The 14,626-nt window shown below is 42.9% G+C and overlaps 1 protein-coding gene across 1 annotated transcript in view; it reads left to right on the top strand.

The window, feature by feature from the left end:
* The window catches only part of LOC135264924 (zinc finger matrin-type protein 4-like), an 87,527-nt gene that overhangs the window by 9,484 nt on the left and 63,417 nt on the right, over positions 1–14,626 (top strand). Inside the window, exon 2 of the mRNA XM_064353952.1 lies at positions 12,900–13,001. Within this exon, the coding sequence (XP_064210022.1) occupies positions 12,900–13,001 (102 nt within the window). The remainder of the gene's footprint in view (positions 1–12,899; positions 13,002–14,626) is intronic.

The raw sequence follows: 14,626 nt of genomic DNA on the forward strand, positions 1-14,626 counted from the left end.
CTGTGTTTTTAAAACCCTTGAATTGCCGAGGGGCTGATATTGATGTCAGGGTGGTCTTTTGATTCTGTGTAACTTCAGAGAGATTCATTGTCCGTTTAAATGTATCTGTTTCACTGGACTGGTTTATCGCCCTTTGTAGGAGGCAGGGTGAAGATTTGTGGAGGCATAAAACGAGACTGAGACCCCGGAGAGCCATTTTGTACAGTTGGATTTGGTTATTCGCAGAATATGGGGGAGGGGGCGCGTTTCTGGTGCACTTCTGAGAACACCAGCATGGGTCAGTTTGGGACAGGGACTGATTGACAGCAGCTGAGCTGTTGAGCGTTAGCAGCAGCTGTTTTCATTAGCGCCGACTATCCCCCATGGAAACAAAATAATGGGTGGCACCTGCTCGGGGTTGGGATGCCAATGCTCTGGGGACTCATTCAGCTTTGAGTGGGTTTTTCAAACATTTCCAGATTTATAAGTGCTATCCATCAGAATTGCCCTGGCGCTAGATTGTTTAAAAGGAATATTGGTAACCTTTCTAGCCCTGCGTTTCATTGAAAACCACTTTGGTTGAAATTGAAATAAAATTTATGAGACCTTCTGACATTGTACCTGGGAAATCTGTCTTTTTCAGCAGATGTTAATTAAGGTTTTATGGATCGATGAGTCTAAATTTGAGATTTCTGGATTTCTAGTCTAGTCTTTTATGTGAACCCTTACTCACCCAAAAATTCTACATTCTTTAAATTAAACATGTTATGAGATTGGCCCTCAAAGACAAAGCGAGGACTGAAGATTTTTGCACCTCTTTTGCAAAGATATCCAATTGTTTTACTGGAATTTCTTCATTTTAAAATTGTAACTGTAAAGAAATACTATGAATTCTGCAGTGTCGTACACGATGTCTGTGATGGGAAAGCGGGAGAGCGTGGATGTGTCCTCACTGTGCCGGTCGGCCCCTCCTCACTGTGTCTGTCACGCTTGTCCCAGTCCAGCGCACCTCCTCCGCCCTTCGTGTCAGAGGCCTTGTTATTGCTGTGGCCTTTCTCCAGGAACCATCTGTTCTGTCCCAGTGGTCTGAAGGTGAATTGATCCAGGGGCGCTAATGACGCAAAGGTGCATTTTTAATCCAATGTTAGGTGACACCATTGTCTGCTGTATGACGGTGGAGCAAAATTTAATGGAAAATATCTTGTGCATATGTCCGGGGGCCATCCAAAATTCATGAACCCTGGACAGAAACGTGCATTGTTCCCCGCGATGGGTAAGGAAAGACAGCCATTTTCAATTTGCAAAGTAAGTGGTTGGGTTCTCTGTTGTGTCTGTGCCCGGCCAACCCTAGTAGTGATGAATTATTACTGTTGGGAAGTTTATAACTAGTCTTTTTAAGCGGAAGGATTTGTTTTTTCCCCTGCTTGTCGATAAACAGCCCTTAAGAATTTTCTCTTGCATCTGAAGAGGTGCTTCAAGTTGAAAAACTCAGTTCTGTCACTGTTTGAAGAAAAAGCAACAGAACATTAGAGAGATTATTCAATGAGGGCCTGCTGGAATTGAGATGTGAGGGTGGCTGTTATTTTCTGTTTGTTTTCGCTGTGTCTTTGTTGTGTTTATGCAGTCATACCCTTTCAAAAACAAGAACCTTGATTTGTTCTGGGATGACAGTCTAACTGCGACCTGCTGTGTGTGATCTGAATTTAGATAAGTGAGTCTCGCTGATTAGAAAATACGCTGCTGAAATGATGCTTGGTCTTTGTGCAGAGGCGGCTCTGTCTTTTGAATGGTTTGTGCATTATTGGAGAGGACAGTTTGAGAGGGGTTTAATAAATTGCCACACGTAACGTACCCTGATACCTAATTCCAAGTGCCCTCTATCCCCGTAAGGTTGATAAGGAATGTATGTAACCTGTCATGTTACATACAGTTACATACTCCTTCCTGAGTCCGACTTTCAGACAGCACGTTGGATTTAACGGACAGCAGTTCAACTGCAGTATTACAAAGCAGGTGCTCCTCTGTTATCTTCTGCCTGCCATTCACTGAACCAAGGTTTCCCATTTAGCTTTTTTCTACATGACAGCTGTTGGGATTAGGGATAATCAATTGTTGTTGAATGTAAGGCTTCATTGTCATTAAAGTCCACAACCTCCCTTTTTATAATAATTAATTTGTCTTGCTTGATTGTGATCATAAAATGTTTATCAGAGCAATAATGGGTATACATTTTATTCCTTGGAAATATAACTTGGACTTAATGAAAAAATATATAAACATTATTAAAACATGCTCCCTTCCTTGCTTCCTTTTGAGACCATAAATCCTTTTTAAAATTGTTATTCCAATTCCAGTGCGCTGTGTACTCAAATAACAACAGTATGTGCTCCAGCACATTAAATAAAATTCTAATTGATGTAGCAACCTTCATTTAAATAATTGCTTTTCATCAAAGATGTTTTAATAAGCCTCTGACAACCAATCAAACTTGATGCGATGAAAACAGCTTCTCATATTCAAATTGGACTAATTTCACTCTTTGGTATGGGGATGAATTAGTTTTGCATGCATTTCCTCAATATATCTAAAATTGCCTTAGTTTTACCTGTGAAGGTAACTCACTTGGAGAAAATGAAAGTCCATTATGTGACGTTCAGCATATTTTAATCAGTAATGATGAAGGTTGATTATAAACACATAATCATTGTATTTGTTTGCTTTTACATACTGTGCTACCACATGAAATTCAGCACTGAATCTTGACTTGATTGCAGAGGGTAGCACTGTTGCTGCACAGCAAGAAGGTCCTGAGCTCGAATCCCGGCCTGGGCCTTTCTGTGTGGAGTTTGCATGTTCTCCCCATGTCTGTGTGGGTTTCCTCCGGGTACTCCAAAGACATGCAGGTAGGCTAATTGGAGACTCGAAATTCCTCATAGGTTTGAGTGTGTGAGTGAATGGTGTGTATGCCCTGCGATAGATTGGTGCTCTGTCCTGCCTCTTGCCTAATGCAAGCTGGGATAGTCTCCAGCACCCCCTGCAACCCTGACCAGGATAAGCAGGTGTAGATAATGGATAGATATTCTTCTGAGGAAATAAAGACACTGTTTATATTTATTTATCACTTCAATGTATGGCCTTTGGCTGCCTATTTAATAATTTCTGGCCTCTGTTTAAAATAGAATATGGAATCTAAGATGTTATCAATTTATAAATAAACCCAGAAGAACAACTGAGGTTACAGCTGCAGGTTAATCCTATATTATTACTGAAGGACCATTTATCATGAAGAGATATTTGAGTTTTAAACATTATCAAAGATTATTTTTCTTTCAGCATGGTTCTCTCTAAAGATGACTCCCTCCTCTCTCCATTTTGCAAATTGGTATTTGATGGAAAATATTTGAAATTATAAATTATCTTTTTAACACCTTCCTTACATTAATATTGTAAGTGTATTTGAAGGGGCAGTTACATATTCCCATCTGAGTACTGAAGTATGAAGTAGTCTACGATGTGTTCTATCAGTTGCAACTTAACACTTAGTACACATCTTATGATGCAGAAGTCTGGGTTTTCACATCATACAACTTACCTCATGGGTAGGTATGTGTGGTGTGGGGATGGCTGGTTTAAGCAGCCACACCTGCCTGGGTCAAGCTAATTAGACCTGGCCAATTGGATAATTGGTTAATAATTAGATAATTGGCCAGGCTAATTGGACCCAGGAACAGGAGTGGCTGCACCTGTGCGTAGTGAGGTAATCACTGCGCACAGGTTAAATCTGCCATCCCCACCCATACAGGGGAGCCTCTCTGTCATGACAGTGTGTTAACATCTGCTCCTCGGCTATAACATCTTGCCGACCCTTGCAAATAAACGTGGACTGTTTTAACATCTTCTCCCTGTGTCTCTGTGCTGGAGGGCCCCAAAGAAAGCCACTTCGGTGGCCTGTGGCAGGCGTGTTTGCCACAGTGGCGCCCAACGTGGGGCTTCTCCGGCACAAGAAAGAGGCACAGGAGGGCCAGCCAGGAAGCACACTGGAGGAGGAACAGCTGCGGTGTTCCTGACAGGGCTTTGGGCGGATCCTCCAGGCCAAAAACGGGGAGCGGGAGATGACCACGGAGGGGAAGGAAGCGATCCTCAGCTGGGACGCTGGGGAGCTGGACCTGGCCGTGAAGGCAGGTCAGCTACGGGCGGTGCACGAGAGGTGGTCGCGCCGTGAGCTGGACTTGGCCGGGAAGGCGGGTCAGCTACGGGCGGCGCACGAGCAGTGGCCGCGCCGTATTGCTTCCTTTTCTTGTCTGTTGGTTGTTTTAGTTCATCGTTTTGGCCTGGTTGGGTTGCCCGGAGCCCGTGAAGGAGAGCCTGCACCAGCCTTCCAGCAGAGCCGACTGGCGGCCACCACACCTGCAAGGGTTCCTGGTCCCCAGCGCCACAAGGAAGCCAGCCCAGCCAGCCCACCAGCCCAACCACCCCACCACAGCCCCTGGAACAGCCCAAGCCGGTGACATCCCCACCAACCAGCTGAGCAGCCCAGGAATCCCCGCGCTCCGAGAGGGAGGAGGGGGGAGGGCTGCCTCATCATCCGGGGGAGGGTCACGGCTGTGCACTGGACTGTTCCGGGGCCCTTAAAGTGTTAAGGGCGCTTGGTTTTTTTGTTTCGTTTTTTTTTTTCTCGCTTGGTTGGAGTGCTGGGGGGGGAGTAGGCTTCGGCCAGGGATTCTCCCTGGCCTCAGTTTGGCGTTGGGGGTATGTGGTGTGGGGATGGCTGGTTTAAGCAGCCACACCTGCCTGGGTCAAGCTAATTAGACCTGGCCAATTGGATAATTGGTTAATAATTAGATAATTGGCCAGGCTAATTGGACCCAGGAACAGGAGTGGCTGCACCTGTGCGTAGTGAGGTAATCACTGCGCACAGGTTAAATCTGCCATCCCCACCCATACAGGGGAGCCTCTCTGTCATGACAGTGTGTTAACATCTGCTCCTCGGCTATAACATCTTGCCGACCCTTGCAAATAAACGTGGACTGTTTTAACATCTTCTCCCTGTGTCTCTGTGCTGGAGGGCCCCAAAGAAAGCCACTTCGGTGGCCTGTGGCAGGCGTGTTTGCCACAGTATGACATTAGCTTGTAGGCCTACATTCTTCACAGGCCACTGAAGGTGAGCCTCTGTAGGTTCACAAGTTCAAGCCTCAGCTATGTCATTAGCCAGCGATGACTGGGAGACGTTCATGGGAAGGGTGGCTTTAAGCTGTGCAGGATTCCAAGGGTATCTGCTACATTAGTTCCTCCCAGAAACGTTCCAGTGGCCCACAGGCCACTAGTTCTCACCTGTGACAGATATGCCTGTCCTCTTAACTGCCATTATCTCCCTCCTTTGGTGCTGTGTGGCCTGTAGGGTGCATAATAACTGCAGCCTAGCAGCCAGAGGTTAGAAGCATGTGCTTTGCCTAGAATACTCAATATATATCTAGTATTGTATTTTAATTTTAAAATATACTGATTTTGAATGATAGTTCCTTCTGTACTATTGATCTAACCAGGTTACAGAACAATACAGTTGGACTGTACGTTGTTATACTGTCTGGCAAATCTATGCAGGTATACTTTGAGGTGGTCTAGTACTTTTCATCATTGCTGAAGGCGACTGTGCTCCATTACTTGGTGGTCCACTTGAGTTGTTGCTCGTGCCACCTTATTGTATGCTCTATTGTGTGTGGGACACACTGTATGTATTTTTGTGGCCTAAAAGTGAGAGCTGTCTACCGCTCTCCCAATATTTTGTTACTGAATCAATTGAGTTGACTATGGCAAATCAGTCAAAATAATGGAGCATGATGATTTAGCAATGTATTCTATCACCTCCAATATACTCACCACCTGTGCCCACCCTCATCCCTCAGACAATGAGTTGAAGCACTGCTTAGCAACAAAGCCACTTGGAACACTTCACAGTCGGTCTGGTATCGGTTTGTCTTGTACTGTTGTTTATTTAATTGATGCTTCTGCAATGTGCTGCAAAATGCATTAAACGGCGTGTTTTATTGTGTGCAACACATTGTTTTATTTTCCATTCCATTCCATTTCCCGCTAATATCATCTTCTGAATACTTCCCAGATATCAGTTTGTCAACCTGTGGAAGAACAAGTGTATAATGCTTAATGTGTACCTTTCCAAATTGGGTATTTGGGTTTGGATGCACCCCTAAGAGGGAAATAAAAACAGAGCTACATTGCATTAAGACACTGCAGATTTCATTCCCAAGTCTTTTATCAAAGTGTTCATTAGAATTCAATAAAGTGCACTTGGATATTTGAATGACAATTTCAGTGGTGCTTTGTCTATCCCAGTTTTTGCACACTTAAACTGTCAACATTCATAAATGTAATGACCCAGAATCTCTCTCTTATTTCATGGGTCGTGACTGTGGTTGTTTGTCTACTTTTGTTCCTCTGACAGGTTTTTTTTCTTTCTTGTCTTTATTTATTTTGTGTGTTTTATTTTTATTGTTCCCTTGTGCATCATCGCAGAAATCCTGCTGGTTCATCTTGATTTCGTGACGCATTTTTCCTTGCCGAAAGTTAGCTTTAGCGCAGGATTTGTCAAGGCCTATGCTAATTCTCCTGATTGGTATAAGAGGCCCTCTCTTTCTCGTTCCCTTCCTCCTCGGCCCAGTTTCTCTCTCTCTCGGTGTGCTCTGATGTATTGCCACTGAATCGCTGCCTTGTTGCAGCTGTGGTAATTATCTCAGCGGGGACGCGCGTCTCTGGGAGTTGCCCAGGCGCCAAATGGGACGTTCCAGAGCTCTTATCCAAAATGGCACTGCCAGTGATCACATCACGAGAGCGCTCAGCGCGCCCCTGACTGGCCTGCCAATATCGCATGCACCCCTCTGTATTATGCACATTAGAACTTTGCGGCTGATTTGTGGATTTACGTGAAACAGGACTGCCATGTATATTAAAATTCTGTCCTCCCCTCCTCTTGATCTCTCCTCTATTGGTTTCACTGATGTTGAATTTTGAATTTTCACTGATGTTGATAAATTATGAATGCATTCCCTCAATATTTTCTTCCTTGTATCTGAGCGTTAGGATATCTCTTGCCCTCTCTTCCGCTGCCTTTGCTTGGATCTGCCATGATTTAGAAGGTTGCTCAGGGATGCAAGCCTGCTAACATTTATTAAGAGATTTGACATGCCATACATACATCTTAATGTGGTTGCTAAAAATTCCCCTGCCATTTAGTAAAACAATAAATGCATGTAAACTGTCCATCATTTGTAGCTTGAACACTCACACACACTCACACACGCAGACACAGTGCCTTGTACAAATGCAGCTAGATACTGGAAGTCTCTACTGAAAAGACAGCACTGCGTTCTGTTTATTAAAGAGTGCCCTCAAGATTGAGTAGAGCCAGACTGCTCCTGGAAGTGCCTCTCTCTCTTTGAACAAGAGGGAGAAATGGCAAACAGCTTGTAGCAGTCAAAGCTCTGTGGCGCTGAAGTTTGGAGAAACTCCAAATAACGCGCATGTCAGCAGTTATTGCAAGCCGTCGTCTCTGTAAAATCCAATATTAATTTGGTGTCATCCCTGTAACTATTGGGTGCCAGTACCTTTTAACAGGTTCAGACTTGAAGAGCACCGAAATTGCAGACATAATGAATGTATTGATTTTGATGCCCTTTAGTGTACACTTGATGGGCTGTGACTAATTAAGCTGGAAGCCAAAACCCAGGAGGCATAGTTCACATTCTTAGAATATTTAGAAAGTTTTTGGAAGTTATCTTGGCGCCTTCTGTTCTTTTTTCACATTTAATGAAGTGATCTCTGGAGTGACCGCCATAATTGCTGCAAATGAAACGCTGGCTGATGCCCGCTAGTGCGAACGCCATAAATGTTTCTGCTTGCTGGTTTCAGGATCACAGATCACATGATCACTCAGCAGAAATGCTATTGGTAATTAGTACTAACAGTTGTTCGTGTAATTCCAGTGGAGAAAAAAATGCTCTGCAGCCATTTTGTCTGGTCTCTACTATAATGCAGTACAAATTATAGTCAAAAGCAGGGTATCAGAGTTGATTTTGCATGGAGTGTTTAGCTGTGTAGGGTGCCATCTGAAGGATCTGTCATCTCATCCGTCCATGTTGGTATAACCTGAGACAGGTGTATCTGTTCTCCTACCTGCCCATAGATTTCCTCCATGGGGTTCACAGAAGAGTTGCACAGTTGCACAGTCGGAGTAACCCCACTGGAGCCTAGTGCATGTGGAGTCCATGTGGGGGGTCTGTCCAGTTTACCACCCTGTTGCCCTCCCCGATGAATTGCCAGAGACCTTCATAGCTTAAGCATTTGCTGGGCCTCGTGCTGAGGTGCTCTGCCTATTACCTCAGCAAAGTGCCCTCGTTCTGCTCCACACTGGCAGGAGATTGCCAGTGGCATGGCCGATTGATCTTGTGCCCGCAAACTTGCCCGCTCTACCACGGCGCTCTCCTGCCTCGGCGTGCCATGGGAGCCGAGCCAGCAGACAGGGCGAGCTGGGTGAAGCCACTCCCCTCCGCAGTGCGGGCGTTCTGGGGGGTCAGCCTCAGACACTTCAGTCCATTGTGTAACAGCCGTATCCCATGGATCATTGCTTCTGGCCGTGACGCGTGTAAAGCCAAAAGATCAACCTTCAGGAGGAACAAGCGGATGTTATTCCTCTCAAAAGCGGGCGTTATTTTTCAAATTTATTGAGTATTGAGCCGAAGGGGTTCACAGTTTTTTTTGTCATTTTTCAGTGCTGAAGCAGGACAAATGAGGGTAGTTATTTTGTTTCAACCACCCGTGCTGCACAGTAGAGCCACTAGTCATGTTAAGACTCCCACCGGTACTAGATTAGAAATGATGGCTGCCAGCTCTGGCTAAAATAGATTTCCACTATGCTGAAGTCTTGAAATGAACTACATGAGGCATTAATGAAATCCCGCTAAAACATCAAGTGTGTGAGTACGCATTTTTTAGTGCTCCACGTGACCAATTAATATTGAAGAGTAGACGTCTTATTGAACAAACAGAAGCCCCAGTGAAAGAGGAAGACACGTTTGCTGGGGCGGCTGTGTAGTAGGCTATAATGGGTAAGGAGCTGGTCTTGTAACCTAAAGGTCACAAGTTTGATTCCCAGGTAGGGCGCTGCCATTGTATCCTTGAGCAAGGTACTGAACCTGCATTGCTTCAGTATACTGTATATCCAGCTGTATAAATGGATGCAATGTAAATGCTATTTAAAAAAAAAAAAAGTTGTGTAAGTCACTCTGGATAAGAGTGCCTGCCAAATGCCTGTAATGTAATGTAATGTCCCAATATCTTGATCCCAGCCTCTAATTTAGCTTCTCCTAATCTGCTGAAAGTGAACACATTATCGTGTGACACAACGCTATGATTTGTTTCCCCTAGCTCACGTAATGCTGCGCATAAATTAATAATGCCTGACCAGAGAGAAATTAAACAGAAGTTTGACGGTGTCAAACTTTTCGATCCTCATTTACAGTTTAGTGTAATGTTTGAATTGATTGCCGGCAAAGAAAATGGCAGCACTGTAACGGAGTGAGATATTGTCTCTCATCTTTTGTTGTAACCGGTTCTTGGAAAGCTGCTCCATTTGGAATAGTAATAGGTTCTCAGAGGTGTTTGGAAAAATAAAATGGCCTAGAAATGAGATGCACCGTTCCCCAGCGCCACTTCAGAAGAGCGTGTGATGGCCCCTGCTTTACTGGGTTGATTAATAATTCAGTGTTTTCCCACGTTTGTGGCTGGGACTGCAGTTGGGGCTCACCTCTGAGGGGGAAAGATATAGCTTTTAAAGCCCCTCATTTTAAGGCGCCCGTCCCGTGGAATTTGCGCTTTGTCTTCTCCGGGGAAGCAGCGCTCATTCTTAGCCGATTAAGAGCCTAAAGACTCGCTGAGCTCTTCCCATTTTACGCATTTCCTCTCTTCCCTCGTTTCGTGGCTGGCACCCTTTCGTTTGACGGGTTTACTGTCAGCCCCCCCTCATCTTTTTGGTTTTTCATGTCTCAATTCAATGAAACAGCTTGGAGCCATTTTGCCCCTTGAAAATGTGCACACACCTGTCATTCCAGAAATAACCAAATTTGTAGTAAGTAATCAGAAAGAAGGTGCCAAAACAAATATATGATGAGCCTGGATGAGATTATCCTGAATGCTTTCTTGGATTGTCCCACCAGAAATTTGAATTTAAAGACAAAAGTGAAGCACCTTTAAGTGATGAATAGATATTAAATAGAAAATGAAATAATTTGACTGTAAGGACTTATTGCCAAACAAGCAAACAAACATTGGGCACAAAATGTTCCCAGGTTTTGGTCAGTAATCAAACCCCTTAATAGGATTCAAAACATTTGCGATCAGAGTAATAATGTGATTATGAAAACAAGCCAAGCAATGTATGAAAAGCACTGTAAAAAGGCAAGAACTGCTACACTGCCTTGCAATTAGCATCATCCACTCAGGTTAGTTTGCCATCATTCCCTGATTGATCTGTTTTGCCATCCTTTCCTGATTGATCTGTGATTTCTCCCTCATCTTTCTCACACTGACACATGCTAAACCTTTATGCAATATTCATAAGCGGTGGGTGGTGGGAATTGAAAATAAATAGATAAGAAAGAAGATTGTATATGTGGTGTCAAGGCTGTGGGCCACAGAATCAAATAATCCATGATATCTGGGAAAGTCCCCTTCACTCATGGTTTATTTGCACAGCTGAGATATATCCTGCCATTTAAATGGTCTTTTTCCCAGCGAAGTGATTTGTATTGGGCTGTCAATTTCTCATCTCGACAGGGAGCCGCCAAAGGCACCAACTGTTCCATCATATTTGATGTTTGGTTAAAGCCTTTTCCCCTCTAGCCCACCACACCACCACCTGCTCATTGATTTCCTCCACATTTTTATAACATTTTCTTCTGCCTGAACAATTAGCCTCAGGTTTCAGGAAGACACATTTGAACAAAAAACAGTGCCAAAAAAACCGAATACTTTCTACCCATAATTTGTAATTATCCAAGACAAATTCCTACAGGAATTTGATACGGAAAAGAAATTGCATTATTTTCTCATTTTGTCCTATTTTATAGTATTTCCAAGTTTAGTTTGCTAAAATCAGTTTAAGCTCAATTACTGCTGTGTTTTTTTACCTGCAAACCAAAAATATTCATGCATTACATTCCTCTTTATTCAAAATGGCCATTAATATATGGCTCTCATTTTATTTATTCATGTGGGATTATTAGAGATTCTTGTCACCATTTTCGCGCTTGAGCTGTGACGTATTTCCTTGTTTTGTGTCCTCGAGCCACCCGAGGGGTGTGTGCTGTATGGGATTTCAGAAACAGGACTCTGAAAGGACAGACAGTGAAATGAATTTTAGTTGAGTTTCTTAGCTTGTTTTCACCTGCGAGGGCAGATGCTGTTTTCAATGCAGGGCGTGCAGAGGTAGCAGCAGAAATTTAATTCGGATGGAGGGGAATTGGTTCCAGCTGTAGACTGGATCAGCTCATTTGATTGTGAATAATTGCCTCCGTGGGACTTTGACCGAAGGCACTGCGGTGTGACATTGAGCATGATCATATTAATGATAATGCTGTTGATGATAAATTATGATACGTATGGAATAAAAGGTTATTTCGCTCTGTTTTACATGATTAAATAAAATACACACTTAAAAATATGAAAATGTGATGAGAATGATAATGCTAGTATATTTCTCCAGGTATCTGTGCTTGGATAGGCTACACCGTAGCTTTTACATACTGCATGCTTGATGAGTTTTGTAAAAATGATGAAGAGAGATTGATTGTTCCCAAATAAGTAATGTAACCTCCAATGGACATTGTGCTAAATTAGTTTTTAAGAATATAAATAGCTAAAACCCACAGACTAGAAGAAAACTCATTGAGAAACTTTCTTCTTGCCCAGTCCTTTTATCGCTGTAGCCAAGCACATCTTGACTATATTGCATTTTTACAATGTTCTGTACACTTTTAGTGAACTATACTTCAGTTACCAAAACTATACTTCAGCGAAAAATACATTGTGTTTGGCTAATGTCTGTCTGTTGTATATATCCATATATCAATAATAATAATAATAATAATAAAAATAATAACAACAACAACGACAACAATAATAATAAATAAATTGATCAGTCCTTCCAAAGCAAAGAGCTCATTACAGAAAATGAACATATTAGTTGCCTGAGCTGACTTTATTGGTTGGGAATGTATAGATGTTTGAATATGCATTCTTGTGGCACATAGTAATGTATAATAATTCAAATATGATTTCCATTCAGGTGAGATTTAGATGAGAGAAACTGATTCTCGGAGGCTTGTTAGTCTTGCCTTAGTTTAATGGTATGGATTCTAATTTGCATTGCATTCTGCTTGGAATGCTTGAGGAGGTAATAGAAGCTAGGGGTGCTTGAATGTTTATGAGCAATTTAGCTAATTTAAGCGAGTGCAAAATATGCAACAGGCAGTGAGACCAAAGTATGCATCCTTCCTCCTGCCTTTGAGCAGGAGATATTCCTTAATTAGGATTCAGTGGAAATTTTTTACTAATGTGGATCTGTGCAGAAAATTACCTCCTGGTTCTGTGCAAGGCAGCAATAACATCCTGTCTTGAACAATTAATAATATCATCATTAGGCAGTTTTTTTTAACACCGAATTTGAGTTTTTGTGCAGATTCCATTTCAATGCTCGGTAAAGTACCGCGGCTCACTCTGGCCACAACAGGATTGCGCTCTCTGTGTAATTAATCCCCGTGTTCCTTACCACAGCACTCTGGGTTTTTCCCTTTGAAGTGCATCTAGTCTAAACACACTCTGCTCTATCCCCCCCCCCCCCCTTTCCGCAGATGAAGTCTACAGAAGTGGACCAGGGACTTTTCACCGACAGCTACTGCAGAGTGTGCAGTGCGCAGCTCATCTCCGAGTCCCAGAGAGTGGCCCACTACGAGGTGAGGAACGGCACCCGCCAAATCTTTTCTGCCACACCCTGCTCGCCTTTTGGACGTCGTCCATCCGAGAGTGACCTCCGCGCGCCGTCTCACTCTCACGCGCACGTACTCCATTGTCGGTTCCCAGCATGCACCATCTTTCACATAACCTCCTTTGCACACTGCCTCTTGGGAGTAACGCTCCCTTATCCCCCCTGCTGTGGAATCACCCAGAAGCTCTCTCACAGAAATATACAGAATTTCTGCTGAGGGAATTACAATGAGAGGTTAGTCCCACTCCGGTACAGAGCCAGCTCTTATTTACAGTACAGTGCTGCCATAAAGACAGTATTGGGCTGCTTGGCCTTCATATCCTCAAGCTTATCGCTGGTATTTTAAATATAATATTTTCAGGGCTTGAGGCTCTTTTTATTTGCGTGCTCACCGGTCTGGTCATAATCATGAAAAGTGTATCCGGTCTGCCCTTTGACCCAATACTGAACATTTCATTAAACATGAAAATGAATGCATAAAAATGATTGTAATAGTCCATAAAACTTGACAGTTTTATGACCTGGAGTTGCTTAAATTTTACTTCTTGTCTGGTGTACGATCACCAGCTGTTGAAATATAGAGAATTTCAAAACCTTTGCTTCAATGTACCTTGACTTCAGATGTTAGGCTATTTATTCATACGCAGTCGGGCAGAACTGATTTTGGAGGGTCCTTTCCAATCAGTTGAGAGTAAATCATGTTTGCTATACACTCTGAAATGTGGTGAAGTTGGAAAAATATTCTGACCCAGCCGTGAATAGTAGCAGAATGAATTTGTTCAGACAGCCATTGCTGTAAACAGGAAGTCCCCGTACCCCCACGTTGTAAAATATTCATTTTGTTTCTGTTGGTTTGTGGCAACTGCCCCGTTTGGCTTTAAGCCTCCTTCATTTGGAGTAGAGTTCTGTAGCTTCTCTCCGCCTGTTACTAACTGTGACTGACTGCCTGGGCTTCAGTGACATCAGCGAACAGAATCAACCACACAGTCTTTGCATGTTCTTTCATTAAGTGGTTGTCTATCACTGGATGTTGACTGAAAATGCCTTCATAATGTATTACTTTTGAAAAACATTAATGAATGGGGAAGAATCATCATCTTATAAATATCAACGTATGTACAGTATGGGTAATCGTGGAATTTTTGATGATTTACGTAATTTGATGACAACAAATGACAGAAATATAATGTTAATAAAAAACATGATGCAGTAGCAGTGATCCTTAAAAATAAGGACTAGTTTGTAATTCTGTCTTTTTAATGAGAGCTCTTTAATTAGATCTGCATACTCAGCAAACACGTTAGATGCTGTATAGCCGCAAATTTCTGATTTAGGATTTGAACTTAAAATGGCTAAAGCAAGTTAGTTTGTTGTGCCTGAATCATTTATGTGGCAGTTTATCGGAGTTTAAAAGTCAAAATGAAGCAGTTATACTCTCGCCTTCTGTTGAGGTTGTTAGTTGAGTTATTTCAAAGCAATCAGCTTTTAATCCCTGCTTCACAGACGTCAAAGGCCCTATTCAGATGTGGCAAGGAGTCAGAAACTGCTGCAATGGAATTCAAAACCTGCAGTATTACCTACTCTGTAGTTCCA

The sequence above is a fragment of the Anguilla rostrata genome, chromosome 10 (assembly GCF_018555375.3).
Source record: "Anguilla rostrata isolate EN2019 chromosome 10, ASM1855537v3, whole genome shotgun sequence".
Lineage (NCBI taxonomy): Eukaryota > Metazoa > Chordata > Actinopteri > Anguilliformes > Anguillidae > Anguilla > Anguilla rostrata.